Genomic DNA, 13,845 nt, shown 5'->3' with positions numbered 1-13,845 from the left:
CATACAGACAATGTTAAGCATTCTGTCCGATTACAAGGAGTAGTGGCTTCCCAGTAGGAGCTGGCTCCATAGCTCAAGTACCTTAGTACAGCTTAAGTAACTCAGTACAACTGAGCATCTTGATCTGGATTTGTTCTGTGTGTGTGTGTTCCTTTTTTAAAACAAACCAGCTCCATATGCAACTGATTTAGACAGTTTACTGTTTATTATGTATTCCTTCAGAAAAGCAAACCCACATTAGAACTTCAGAAATCTAATTTAGATATTTTTTTTCTATAGAGAAGTATCATTACTACTACCATTGTTCCCTCCTGGAAGCTGGAAAACTACTTCCTTCCATCAACGGCATCCTTTTGATCTGGTGCACGTAACTGGGAATCTCTAACAGGAGCCAATCTATCATAAGTGTGTATCAGAAACAAACTTTGTTTATTCCACACAATTAAGTTACTTGCATGAAGTTAAATCAATTTCCAAACTACATCATGATGGAGATTAAAAAAACCCAAACAACAACAAAAGCAGACCTTAAAGTCATTGCCTAGCATAAACAGCAATTCTTATCTAGACAATAAAATTACTCATGTAATTACTTCAAAATTCATTCAAGATCAAAGAGCAGATATTGTACCTGGACTCATCTAAAGCACCTGTACAATTCTCACGGTACACACATTTGTCTATATCCATCACCAAAAAATAAAGCCAACCCATTTCCAACACCCAAAACCCTGTCCTACATGCCCTCAGATGGTAAAAGAAACATCAAAAAGCAATCAGAAAACTTACTAGGAAGAATGGTCTGTGGAAGTTTCCAGAGGAGTGACACCTGCTGTATTCTGCAAAAGTCCAAACAGAAGTCACTGTCACACACTCACACATGGGGAGAAAGGCTTGCCTAAGTAATTTTCCATCTACTGCTTGAATATTAGCCTTTAGAAGACATTGAGGTTTAAGTCTAAATGAAATTTAAGCTGTCAATGTCTTTGCAGAAAAGTGACAATTTTCCCTAGTTCCTTCAGGGCAGTGACAGGTTTTCAGCATAGTCGATGCCTTTTCACAGAGCCTATTCTTTGTCTGCAAATGAGTCATTGTGAATAAAGCCAAAAGCAAGAAGAGATAACCAGCTGGGCCATGACCAGGAGACACATGCTCATAATTATTTCCCCAAGCTTTTTCCCCAACCGGTCACTGCCCGCCTTTGCTTTAAAGGTATATTACATTTCTGCAGCAAAATACTCCCCAGCATTCAAAAAACAATACCAAAGCACTAACAAGTAAAGCAATGTTTCAGTACAATTTCCTTACTTAAGAGAAGCAATGCCAGCTGCACAGGTTCAATTGCAAAAGCCAGTTCTTATCCGCTTGCTTTAAATCCATCTAACACTTCCTAGGCACATTATTTAAAAAACCGAAGGCAATTTTAGCAGAAATGCTCTATCTGAGGTAACTATCTGAGAATTCCCATGTAGAAAGAACGAGCAGCTTTGCTCAGGTGCTGGTGAAACGCTGCAGCTTCAAAAACAAAATATAAAATCAATCACAACAGAATAAAACAGAAAAATGGCGTGTTACCAAATGAGTCTATTGCTTCATGGTTCGGGTCCTGCAGACCCTCAAAAGCGCAGCAGCAGCAGCAGCTGACCTGCCCTAGAAGGCCCTGGCAAGGTGCAGCATAAGAAAAATTGTGTAAAATCTCTTGGGAATATCCAAATCGTGGATAGGCATGAGCTTCTAGGAGAGAGCAGGGCTTGGATGAAGGGAGGGTAGACGGCAACACGCTTGAAAGGCACGAGATGATGACGTGACGCCAACCAAGAATTTTAAGCTGATTGCTGCTGCCTATTCATGTGAAAAATAGGGTTTTTTTTTTTGCAGACACTGAACTCCAAATCCTAAAGGGAGATGTGAGGGGGAGGGAGGGGTTGGGCAGCTGAAAGGGAATGGGGGATAGAGGAAATCACTGCAGATGTATCTGTATCTGAAATGGATTGCAAGCCGGATTCTCAGCATCACGTTCTATTATTTCTGACAGCAACACAGCAAGCCATGCAGTCAGAACGGTCAGAACCATTATTTATCCCAACCTCATTTAATAATCATCCAGCAGTGAATAGATTAGAGCAGAGAGTTTGGAAACAGGGATTGGCAGCATGAAAAGAATAGGAAATACCTTCTGTGGCTTTTTATGTGGCGCTTTATAAAGCTTCTCCATTTTTTCTAAATCTGCCTCTAACTCAGTCTGGTAGAGGTAGAGGTCTTTTTCTAGATCAGTCTGGTTAAAGAAGGAGAAGAAGAATGGGAAAATAATGCTTAGGGTTAGGGGAAACCAAAGGAATGTTAATTAAAAAAAAAAAAAAAAAAAGGCGAGCCTTTTAATCAAAAAAAGACAAAGATGGTTTGGACAATACAAAGAAATTCACCAGTAATTAATCATGATTCAATCATTACAGAAGAAATAGTTTTAAGCATTTAACACTGAAAATTAAGAGATGCACAGGCCTGCTAGAATCTAATTCTACAAACCATAAAGTTATAAAACCCACCTGTAAAAAAAAAAAAAAGACACTGTAACAATATGCAATATGCTGTTAGTATCATTATCATTGCAAGATAGCAAAACCACCACTCTAAATTATGGCTGATTATGCTTTAGGAATTGCTTATTAAATCGATTTACTAGTTACTTAATTGTTAGGCTAATGAGCTCAAGCCCAATTAAAACAAATCACTCACAAGCACACAAAACCCAAGCAATGCTACAAGAAAAATAAAAAAAGGAAAACCACATACACACATACGTACGCGCTAGATGCTGTAGTACAATGTACGTGAGACACAATTACCTTTCTATCCTCTCTAGTAAGGATAGAGCAATCTCCAGGAGTATAATCCCAAATCTTTTTTGGAGGCTGATGAAAAGCAGAGGAAGGAAATGAGGAAATGAAGATAAGGAAAGACATCACAGAGAATATGGAAACTGGATTAGAACAGAGAGGGAATACAACAGGGGATTTGCATCAACATGGAAAAGAAGTTAAAAAAAACCCCAAACACAACAGAGAACGAAAGATAGAAAGAGGGATAAATCCGCTATAGCACAAATATCAAGAGATCATGGGAAGTAAAAGGGAGCATACATGCAGTCTGGGAGGGGCTGTTTACAGTAGTGTTTGAGGAAATTCTTGTTTTTGCAAGGTGATCTAAGGGATTTTGGATTCTCTAGAGGGAGCCCACAGGTGGTGGTTAAAGCATTCTTAGCACAAAAAAACAAAGGGGGAGGGGGGGAGGAAAGGGGGAAACACACAGTCATAAAAAGCATTTGTTTTGCTCATTCTTCTTTTCAAAATGAAAGGGTAAAACAAGGGCCTTTGGTTAAAAAAAAGAACAACAGAGGATCTTCCCCCCCCTCACACCAGACTATGAATACATACCAGGTGAACAAATGGCTGAATTTCCAGTGGTGGCATTGTGGGGTAATGAGAATGCAGAGTTGTTATTCTTTATTTCACTCATTTGGGGGTTTGCTTGTGGAGGATTTTGGTGGAAAGAGTGGGACATGTTGAAGTTTGGGAACTAGTTATTTAAAATTAATCCTGTAGGTGAAGGCATCAATTTCCAAATAGGATTTTCCTGTTTGGATGCACATGTACACATATTCAAAGTGAAAGACCTTTGTCCTGACACTCCTATCCAAATGCCATGCTAATACCTTTGTTTCACCAGATATGCATCTCTCACTAATATGCTCAAAAAGACTTACTTCATGAAATCAGAATACATCTGCTGTTTCCAAACAAAAATAACCTGTTGGCTGGCATTTGGACAGCCACTGTGGATGCAAATACTAAATACCTGTTTCTTATCCATCACATCAGCAATTGCAGGAGTGTAAATGGTGTTGTAAAGATTTAGGTCAAAGTTTTGGAGCAAGGAACTGAAGGGAAGGAGGTGAGAACAGGATACACACCTCTTTTTCCAGCCCCCTGCTTCTCCATTTATAGCAGAGTTTACTCAGTGCCATCTCAGGAAGGGCTGGGAGAAAGTCCCTGTGTGCGTGATCCCACAATCACAGCAGATGACAACAGAGCTCTACACTGACCAAATGTCATGTTTCGCAGATGGGCTCCATGGAGCTGCACAGCCATGGGTCAGGAGGAAGGAGTGCATGAGGATTTGGTCCCAGCAGCACAATGAAAAAACATTCATACTGCAGAGACTGATCTACCTATCTGCAGAGCACATGCATGTCCATGGAGTTACCCAGAAATGCATCTGGGATGTTGGTCCAGGGAAGTGTTGCTTCACTGCCCTAAGAAGCACATATGCCTTCTACAATGGGGAGAGCCCTGTCCTGGCCATCCGCTGTCTTTGGAGAACTACACCCACAGACTTAGGAGAATCCTTATGAGAATCCTTTTACTGCAGGTGTTTCCTGTCCATGTCATATAGCTGCAAATAAAGTCAGAAAGCCAGGGGAGACCACACCTGTAGAAGCATGCCTGTAGAAGTACACCTTATCTCCAGCACTGGGAAAAAAAGCTGGAACAAATAGAATCTTTGAAAATCCCAGGCACTAGCAAACATCAGTTTAAACTCTCTGGTTAGGCATGAGAGTTAGCCACCAGCTGATAACAAAAATCTTGTCCTCTCCTGATCAGAGTGAGCAAAACTACAAAAAGAATGCTCCATTGGCTGTGGTAAAGAAGCTCAGAGAGAGCTTTGCTAGCTATAGAAGTCTGAGATGGCATCCTCAATTTAAGCGCTTGATGCCAAAGTACAGAATACTACATTCATAGTGATCAGGGCACATGGTTGTATGGCTCTGGAGCTAGGGCAAGTTGACATGATTGAATGTTGGTGTAGCCTGACATGCTTTCTTCTGAAGCAAGGCCAAGTCTGCATGACTAAAAGCACAAATGCACACTTCTAGAGGAATAGATATACCCTCACTCCTAAAAGGCCCAAGAGCATAAACATTCACCCTTCTCTGACATGTTTTCCATTAATTTACACTAACTCAAAGGATGATGGAGATGCAAACATTCATTAATTTCAAGAGCATAGGGTGATTAATTATGCAGCAGCAAAGAGAACCAGGTTTCTTCTCAATTCATGGAAATCTTAAACTGTGACAACTTGTGAAGAGTTAAATACTTTCACTGATATCACTTCAAAGCTTCAGTGAGGTTGGTTTTATCTGACTTCTACTGCTAAAAGTTAGCAGGTTTCATTTCAAACACTGTTGAAGCTCCTTCTTTGACTTAGGATGGAAGATTCATAGCTACAAATACATAGCTATGGCAAAATGGACTACCATACAGCCCCTGTGCATGTTTGATTTTCAGCAAAAATTGCACTATTTCTATGATGTGATCAGACTGGGCACCCAACCTCAGGCAGCTACATTCTGTGCAGAGGAATTTTGTCACTTCCATAAGAGCAAAAGCTGGATTTAAAGAAAACCTGTCCTCTGGTGTCCATGTGCAGTTGCAGTTGCTAGCACTGAATTTTAAAATGTAATTCTGTTTTGCTGTACATGCAGGGAAATCTCAGTAGCACTCAAAAAATGGTGTGCGTGGGCAACTGATGACTGACCTCCAGGAGAAGGGAGAAACAACCACTATACTTGAGTAGATGTAAGAGGCTGATACTGACCCTCTGGTGCAGTAAGAGTAGCTTATTAAATAGCGTTTAATAATGAAGTTAACGTGTTTAACCAGTAAGGACCAGGCCATAAAATGCTTCAAAGTCACATTTTTTCCAGTAGCCATGACCACTGTTGTGTTCTCTCCATCAAAATGTCCTTTGTCCTACTGAATAATTAAGCTTTACTTCATCTTTTCCAGAGTGGGAAATCAAGGGTTTCTTCTCTTTTTTTTTCTTTTTTTTTTCTTCCTTTCCCCACACATAGCAACACATTTGTAAAGAAAGCACACTGTTCTCAGACTCTTTTGCTTTCAGGGAATAGCAAGGGCTATTCAACACGGACTGATGCAACTCATTTAGGGAATGGGCAGCTACATGCGTAAGAAAATGAGCAGGAAACAGGGTCATGATCTGTTTATGGATAGCTGGAAATTATTGACCTACAGTTTACAAGCCAAGGCCAGGAATAAATGAGCGATTCGCCTTGACTTAAAGCCACCTATCAGCCATCCAAGATCTTGTTAGGCAGAGGGAGAATAAGGGCTTTGAATCAGGCCTTTCAGTAATGAGAACAAGGCATTACTTTTACACATTAACAATAAAAATGCAGTTTGAACTATGATGTGTGAAAAAATGTTGCCTTATTGATACATGTGGCTGGAAGGTGGGGAATGTCTGTAAATGACAAAAATACTTAAAGTGGTCACAGAACACCTGCTTTGCATCAGTACCAGAGTGACGTTATGAACAATCACATTTTTAAATATGTGAGGCAACTGTTCCAGGTTTAAGGCCTATCAAAGGAATGTGACAATCATTAAAAAAAGGAGGGAAGGGGAGGGGGCAAAAAAGAAAAAAAAAAGGCAGGTTGACTTCATTGGTCATCGCAACTATCAAACTTACCGGTTTCCCAAACTCCAATTCCGAAAAGAATTTATACCAAGGTTCATTCTTTAAATCTATCTCTTCTGGGCTTATATCCCGAGTCTAAAGGAGTTGGTGATAGGGGAATGGAAGAAAGAGAAGGATAACATTATGCAAAGAATACACGGAAAGGGACTGTTAGAGATGCAGATTCCATGGTTCCCATTCTAAAATGTAGATATTTCGCCTTATAATGTGGAATTTCTGTAGCACCTCTCTCACAAAGGCCATGAACTGCTTTGCAAACATCAGTTAAGCCTAACGGCATCATTGTGAGTGAGCAACATGAATATGAATGAATTGCATTTTACAGATCAGGAGACCCCAGAGAGAGAGATAATGCTGCTTGGCCAGAGTCACAGGGAGACTCAATGGAAGAGCTGGGAGTCAACCAGTTCCTCAGTCCTACTGTCAGACACTCCATTGAGTCCAAAGCTGCATGTACTTAGAATTTTGTTTTTGATCTTCATTTGGTTAAAAATAGAGATTCAGTGAGACCTGAATCAAATACTGCATCTTTAACAGCACATGAGTATGTGAGAAACCCTGTGCTATACACTGCAAACAGAGTGAATGGTGGTTTTCTGAACCAAAGGAGACAAGTCAGAGAGAGTGCATCCTTGAAAGATCTCTGAAGGGATGGATAGAGAGACAATATTACTTGTTTCTTCACAAATAAAAGTTAGAGAATCAGACAAAACTACAAAGAAGGAAAAATCAGACAGGACAGAAAACAGTACAGGTAAAAAGTAAGTTCCCTTTTGTTCATACAATCTGTTTTAATGAAACAAAAAAAGTTGAAATACTTGTAGCTGTTTAAAAGCATTACTGGTGAGATAAGAGAATAAAGTCCATTGCTGAGGGTTATGAGCTGCCACCCTCATAAAGACATCTAGCAAACTCTTGTATTTCAGTGTACCTAGTCTTAGACATAATGGATCTCTGTGCATTAAAAACATAAATACATTGCGTCTGATATGCCAGTGTGATTCCAAGTGCTCTATCACAACAAGCGATGAGCCACACACATGCACAGAGAGCCAATACAAAGTGTCTTGATGCAAATCATTCTGTGATGAGGTTACTGAGACAATGGGGAGTTCCCAACATAGCTGGGCTTTGCAAGTTGTCCCAGACTCTGACACAGCCATTAGACATCACAACAAACACCCTAGGACAAGAGCTCATGAGTGATCTGAAGGAGAAGCAATGCTTCAATATCAAAGATAAATCATTACATCTTGTTCAATCTCCAGATCTCCAATCTCTGAGGAATATTTGCCTATTTCTTAAAGGCACAATAGAAGCAATGCCTCTATTTTCTTCTTTACTGCACTCCAACGAGAAGTACTCATCTTGTTATATAACTGCCTTCACATGGAAAAAGCCCACTGACATCAACAGGAGGCTCTTCATTGCTCTGAAGTGGTTTTGGATTGAAATTCTGATAGTCATGGGTGTGATTGCACATGGGTGTAATTTGTGATATCACACATCTCCTGCAACCTCCTTGAAAGATCTAGTTGATAATCGCTATATTAGTGTTGTATTTAATGAGACAGAGACCATGAAGCCACTTCTTCAGGACCTCCTTTCTTCTGTGATCAATGGCTTGAAATTAAAACTCAAAAAATAACATTGGAAGTAACACATTCTTCTTGTCTTTGATGAGCTTTGAACAATTTCTCTCAATTATGCTGATGATGGTCCTTCAAATTAACACCTATATAGAACAATTATATCTTCCTGTACCATTTCTAGCACTTACACACTTATACCACTGAAGAACACCTTGAGTGAGCTGTGGTGATTTATGCAGGACTGGCTTAGGAGGTTAGCACCACCTCTCTGCTCTCTGCCCTGTGCTTTGCCAAGTGTTCTCAGCCAAACCTGCAGAATAAGAGTTTTGTTATGTCCCCTAGCTGTCACAATTCATGGCAGCTCTTACTGATTCAAACTGGAATTGGTAAAACCTCACTTTGTACTTCAGGTTACACACTGGCATAGCTGAAGAGCCAGCTCACATTAAGTTTTGTCACCTCTGTCACAGAATAGTGAAATCCAGCTGCGGAAAAAAGCAGCCCTAGGGAGATGGCCATGCCCTAATTCACCTCAGAGGTATTCCCTGAGGTACATTACAGGTACTCTAAAAATCAGGCATTAGGTGTTTAAAGCCTCAGAGGAACACAGAAACTGAACCAGCCTGCTTTGTTGCATAATGCATTCAACCCTCCTGCACCAACTAACACTGTGCAATAGAAAAAGCACAGCTGGCAAAACAGCTGCTGAAGAGGTCATAGTGTCAAACATGGATTAAAAACTAGGGTTAGTTATCCATACTTAACACAGAAAACAAAACATGTTGAAAAGCAAAGAAGTCTCTCAATCCCCCTGGATCTTGCTTTAAAGAGAACAAAAATGTTAGGAAGTTATTAAAAACAAAAACCAGTTATTAAACAAAATATACAGGAAATATGAGCATTGCAATGTAAGCATAAGGAATCCTACGTAAATGGAACTGGACAAGCACTTGAGGAGTATTTTACAATCACAGGATAAAGGCACAACATAGTATAAAAGAAGTATTACCATCTTTTCATTGTTCAGAACTGAAGACTTTCCTGGCTGATAGTCATAAATGCTCCTGGGCTCTGCACGGTATTTTCTGGTGTCCACCTTCTTGTCCGGAGGCTCCCAGTCAGTCCTAAGGAAAGAAAATCAGTTAACTCAAAACACTGTGGCCTCTGTGGAGATAAGCACTTCTTTTTGACAGGTGCCTTTCCCTGTTAATCTGTTAAACCCAGTACTTTACTGTTACTCTGTTACTTTACTGTTACTGTGTTAGAGTACTTGTTTCCATCTAGGAAAGAAGCCTGCTGCAAAAGGAATAGTTCAGCTAGGGCTCCAGGTGTGTATTTGTTTATCTATAGCACTTTCGTACAGCTCAACTGCTAAACCACTGGAGCAGAGGGGTTTTTTTTTGCAAGTACTTTCAATAAACTTCCAGGCTTCCATACCTTTCCTCATTAGAATTAGCTTAGTGATGGGCTTCAACTAAGCTCACAAATATGAACACGTCCAAACTGGGCAGAACTCAAATCTCTTTTGCTAAACTTCTTCATTTTACACACATCACTGATTACCTGAGTACTACTATTAGGGGCCATGCTGGGGTCCATGAGGGAGTCTTCCCTAGAGATATGAACAAATCATCTCAGACTAGTGTATCTAATGACTCAGAACAGTCTATTGACTATCCAAACCACTATAATTTTGTGCAGTGTCCACACTAGCACAGTTCAGACAGCAGTAGTCACAAGGTATTCAGGGTCCATATCCTACAATGTTCAGCTCCTCTGAAAAGGAATATAGAAAGGAAAAATAGGAACAGGGAATATAAGGAAGGATAAGGAAGGAATGAAGGAATATAGGATAATAGGAAGCACTAATTATTGCAATCTTTTCAGTTGAAAGAGTTTTCTCAGAGGGCCAAAGCAATATGCCTTCAATTCCTGCATAAGGAAGACATGTTTTATCAACAGACACTGCCTCCTGATCCAGTGGCTTGAGATGTTCTCTGAATTAGCAATCTCAAATTACAGCATTGCTCATTTTAGGCAGCAATTTTCTTAAAGTGAAAAACATTAAGAACATGTGGAATTTGGTGAGGGAAAAAAGATCAGAAGACAGAAAAGAAACATCAGAAATGACACCACTACCAAGAACCTACTTCTAATAAAGTTCATGTGAGTGGGACTCCTCAGAAATTGAAAATGTAACAAAACTTTTACCAAGGCTCAACATAAATCCAAGTTTTACTTCTCCACAATTACTGCTACTTGCTTATATTCTGAGTTGCCTTACAGTGTCACACTGAGGTTCCACTGTGCCTCTGTGGTAGGCACTGTATCGGCACAACACCCAGGGAAGCACTCCTCACCCAGGGAGGAGACTATGCAACAGACTGTGGGATGCCCGGTAAAAAACGGGACATACAAAATGGAGGATTGGGATGTGACAATGATGGAGCTCACTGCTAGCTAGTAGAAGAGTCTGAGACAAAACTATATCTCCACTTCCTCAAAAGAAGTTTAAATGGAGTTGTAGACCTAAAGCTTCCACCTTTGTTCCCTTCCCATTCACAGCTCTCAGAGATTCTTTCACTACTGAAGTTCAGGTCACCTTTCTGGGCTTGATTTCAATGATGAAGTACGGTTTGGCAGTGGCAAAGTGGCAGACCTCTTAACAGCCTTCTCTGAATCAATATTGTCCATCGCACTCTTGGAGCGGGGAACTGAAAGCTGGGTTCTGCCTGTAGGATGAGAAATATACAAGCATTGGGGAACTGGATAAGAGCCAAATAAGTACATGGTTTACATGCACTTTCTATTTGACAGATTACACAAGAAATGAGAAGTACTTACTGTCCTCAGAATAGGAATAACGAGGAGAATATGAATCAGAATCTTCATCTGAAAGACACAAGCATTTTGCAAGTGAGCTGAAAAAGCCCCAGAGAAGCAACAGAGACCCTTCTCATTTCTTCTACTAAAACAATGGTCATAATTTGTGTGATAAGCCCAATACTTACCACAGGGAAAGGATCCTAAAAAAGAAAATCCCAATGAGGTTTAATTTGCATTTAAATGTAATTCCTAGGTTATTCATAAATATGAATTATTACTTACACTAATACCTTTTTCCCAGGCTCTAAAAGCACTTCAGAAAACAATCACTTTTTCTCACAAAACCCTACAGCAAGGATTATTAGATCCACTTTATCAAAAGCTGAAAGGTAAATAGAGTATCTCAAAGCCATAATATATGCCAAAAGTAATTCATTATGTGCTGGACATAGTAAAGAACTGAGAAGTCCTACTCCCAGTCACATATGATAATCACTGGGACATCTTCATTGTATTAACTTATACACCAAGTTGAAGTCTGTTCTCTGAGTCAGATTATTTTTTAAGCACAGATAATATTCCTGGCAGGAGACACACATGTACACTTGCACCAACAGGCTATCCTTGTTCTGAAGAACTTCCTTTTTAAATAGGAAAGACATGTCTATAGTATGCAATAGAGATATTCAAGCAGCTCTGAAAGAGCTAGCAATGACATCAGTGTAACAGTGTCTGACCTCCAAGCTGAACAACCTTCCCTCTTTGACAGTGAAAGTATTACACTGCATCAACACAGCAATGTCACTCCTAGGACACAGTGTCACCTTGGGCCATGGAACCACAAATTGCCTTATTCAAAGGTAACATGGTACTGTATTGCACAAGGCAGACATGCCCAAAAAGAAGGTGGGAGGATATCAGCATTACCACCCCTCGCTCTATAGGTGATGGAAACGAGACTCAATCAAAAACCTAGCAGTATCTTTCCACCATCTGCAACAGGCTTTAGAATGAATCCTCAATGAATTGGAGGTAGTAGCAGGGGAAGTTGGGATCAGACCTGGAAACTGGAGCCACAGGCAGATCACCTTTCCACGCTGAGGAGGGCTCAAACTTGCAAGGATGTGTACATGAGACATCTACAGGACTGCCAAGGAATTCGCAGGAAACTACAATGCAATGACTGCAAGAACTGTGAACAAAAGTATTACCAATGCTTTTGTGAAGAAACCACCAAAAGTGAGAGATTCAGAGATAAAGAGAGAAACAAAATAGATGAAGAAAGAATAAGCTAAATAAGAAAAGAGCATACTAAAAAACTTCTGTGAATTTAGTGATGCTGATCAACAGACTGGAACAATTTCTAGATAGATATTCTCTCAAGGAGGACATCAATCAGATGCTACAGCCACTCTCATCTGCTGGAAAAAAACCACAATCTGGCTAACAAAGCTGACCTGAACTTGCACTACAGCCTTAAACAAGCCTTTCAGGAAGGCTCAAATAAGTCTTAACTTCTAGCTCCTCTTTTGGTGAATGAATTACGTTTAAGTTCCAAACAGATGGTTATTGCCTCTAGGGTGCTTATCATAACCTTCAGGTTAAAAAACAGTGAAGGTCAATTTTCAGGCCAATTACAACATTTTAAGCCTAAGAAAGGAAACAAATATTTATTTGATGTTGTTACACAGAACTGTTCACAAAATTCACTGGTATTCCTTTATAGAAGTTGTGTTTATTCAAACAGCAAACTACTTGGTAAATCACAAAACTCTTGTACCTGCAAATAAAGATGAACCAATGTCTCAAACCATCTTCACAGCCATTCACCTATCTTAGCCCTTTTTAGCGCTGGTGATCAATGAAAATACTGATTTACTTGAAGAGAAATATCAATATTCATTACAGGTCATAATTCAGACAGGAAAATCACACAATGAAAAATTCACTTCAGATAAGTGCTATTTTCCAGTTGCTACTATTCAAATATCTACAATAATACGAAAACCAGGTATGCTTTGTCTTCAAGTATTTTTAAAGTGTCTACATTTCTTCCCTTTTCATAGCAAGGAATACTGACACACAGAAATCTGGAATGATTTGATAAAGATTAAAGAATGAATCAGAAATAAGTGTGACTTCTCAGAGCTGCATTCTATCTATGGGACCCTCCCTAATGGAGCAGGGTATCACCAGTTTATTACTTCAAAACCTGATCGCTATAACAAGAAGAGACTGTTACCCTGCAGTTCATTGAGAATCTGCAGGTGGTTGCTTTTGCTTTTTCATGGGTTGGCCATATTTTCTGTTTCTAGAGAGACTGTAGTTTTTTTAGAGGAGAGCCTAAATCTTGATGTTTCTAGGAGATCTTATGCATCAATGCTCTGACCACACCACCCAAGTCTTGGAAGGCAGACACAGGGACTGTGAGAATGAAGATCTTGGGCCCACTGTAGGAGAGGAACTGGTTCGAGACCATCTTAAGAACCTGAACATGCACAGGTCCATGGGACCTGATGAAATCCATCTGCAGGTCCTGAAGGAGCTGGCAAATGAAGTTGCTAAGCCACTGTCCATCATATTTGAAAAATCATGGCAGTCAGGTGAAGTTCCCAACAACTGGAAAAAGGGAAATATAACCCCCATTTTCAAGAAGGGGAAAATGGATGACCCAGGGAATTACAGACCAGTCAGTCTCACCTCTGTGCCTGGCAAAATCTTGGAGCAGATTCTCCTGGAAGGCATGCTAAGGCACATGAAAAACAACAAGGTGCTTGGTGACAGCCAGCATGGCTTCACTAAGGGGAAATCCTGCCTGACCAATTTGGTGGCCTTCTATGATGGGGCTACGGAACTGATGGACAGG

The 13,845-nt window shown here is 40.1% G+C and overlaps 2 protein-coding genes across 32 annotated transcripts in view; one reads left to right on the top strand and one right to left on the bottom strand.

Moving 5' to 3' along the window:
- Window positions 1–13,845, top strand: part of TLL2 (tolloid like 2) — a 508,271-nt gene that overhangs the window by 295,236 nt on the left and 199,190 nt on the right. The window lies entirely within an intron of this gene.
- SORBS1 (sorbin and SH3 domain containing 1) overlaps window positions 1–13,845 on the bottom strand; it is a 77,362-nt gene that overhangs the window by 25,316 nt on the left and 38,201 nt on the right. For 15 of the 31 annotated variants that reach the window (XM_061358663.1, XM_061358661.1, XM_061358664.1 and 12 more), the window contains 8 exons: window positions 10,998–11,045; window positions 10,756–10,885; window positions 9,163–9,277; window positions 6,553–6,636; window positions 3,435–3,449; window positions 2,847–2,912; window positions 2,174–2,275; window positions 790–839 (listed from right to left, as the gene is read on the bottom strand). In XM_061358663.1, the coding sequence (XP_061214647.1) occupies window positions 790–839; window positions 2,174–2,275; window positions 2,847–2,912; window positions 3,435–3,449; window positions 6,553–6,636; window positions 9,163–9,277; window positions 10,756–10,885; window positions 10,998–11,045 (610 nt within the window). The remainder of the gene's footprint in view (window positions 1–789; window positions 840–2,173; window positions 2,276–2,846; window positions 2,913–3,434; window positions 3,450–6,552; window positions 6,637–9,162; window positions 9,278–10,755; window positions 10,886–10,997; window positions 11,046–13,845) is intronic. The other 16 variants (XM_061358683.1, XM_061358668.1, XM_061358670.1 and 13 more) reach the window with 3 other exon arrangements.

Source organism: Neopsephotus bourkii, unplaced genomic scaffold (assembly GCF_033783945.1).
Source record: "Neopsephotus bourkii isolate Nb327-2 ecotype Australia unplaced genomic scaffold, CSIRO-AGI_Nbou_v1 NB_951, whole genome shotgun sequence".
Taxonomy (NCBI): domain Eukaryota; kingdom Metazoa; phylum Chordata; class Aves; order Psittaciformes; family Psittacidae; genus Neopsephotus; species Neopsephotus bourkii.
This window is presented reverse-complemented; position numbering and strand designations above follow the sequence as displayed.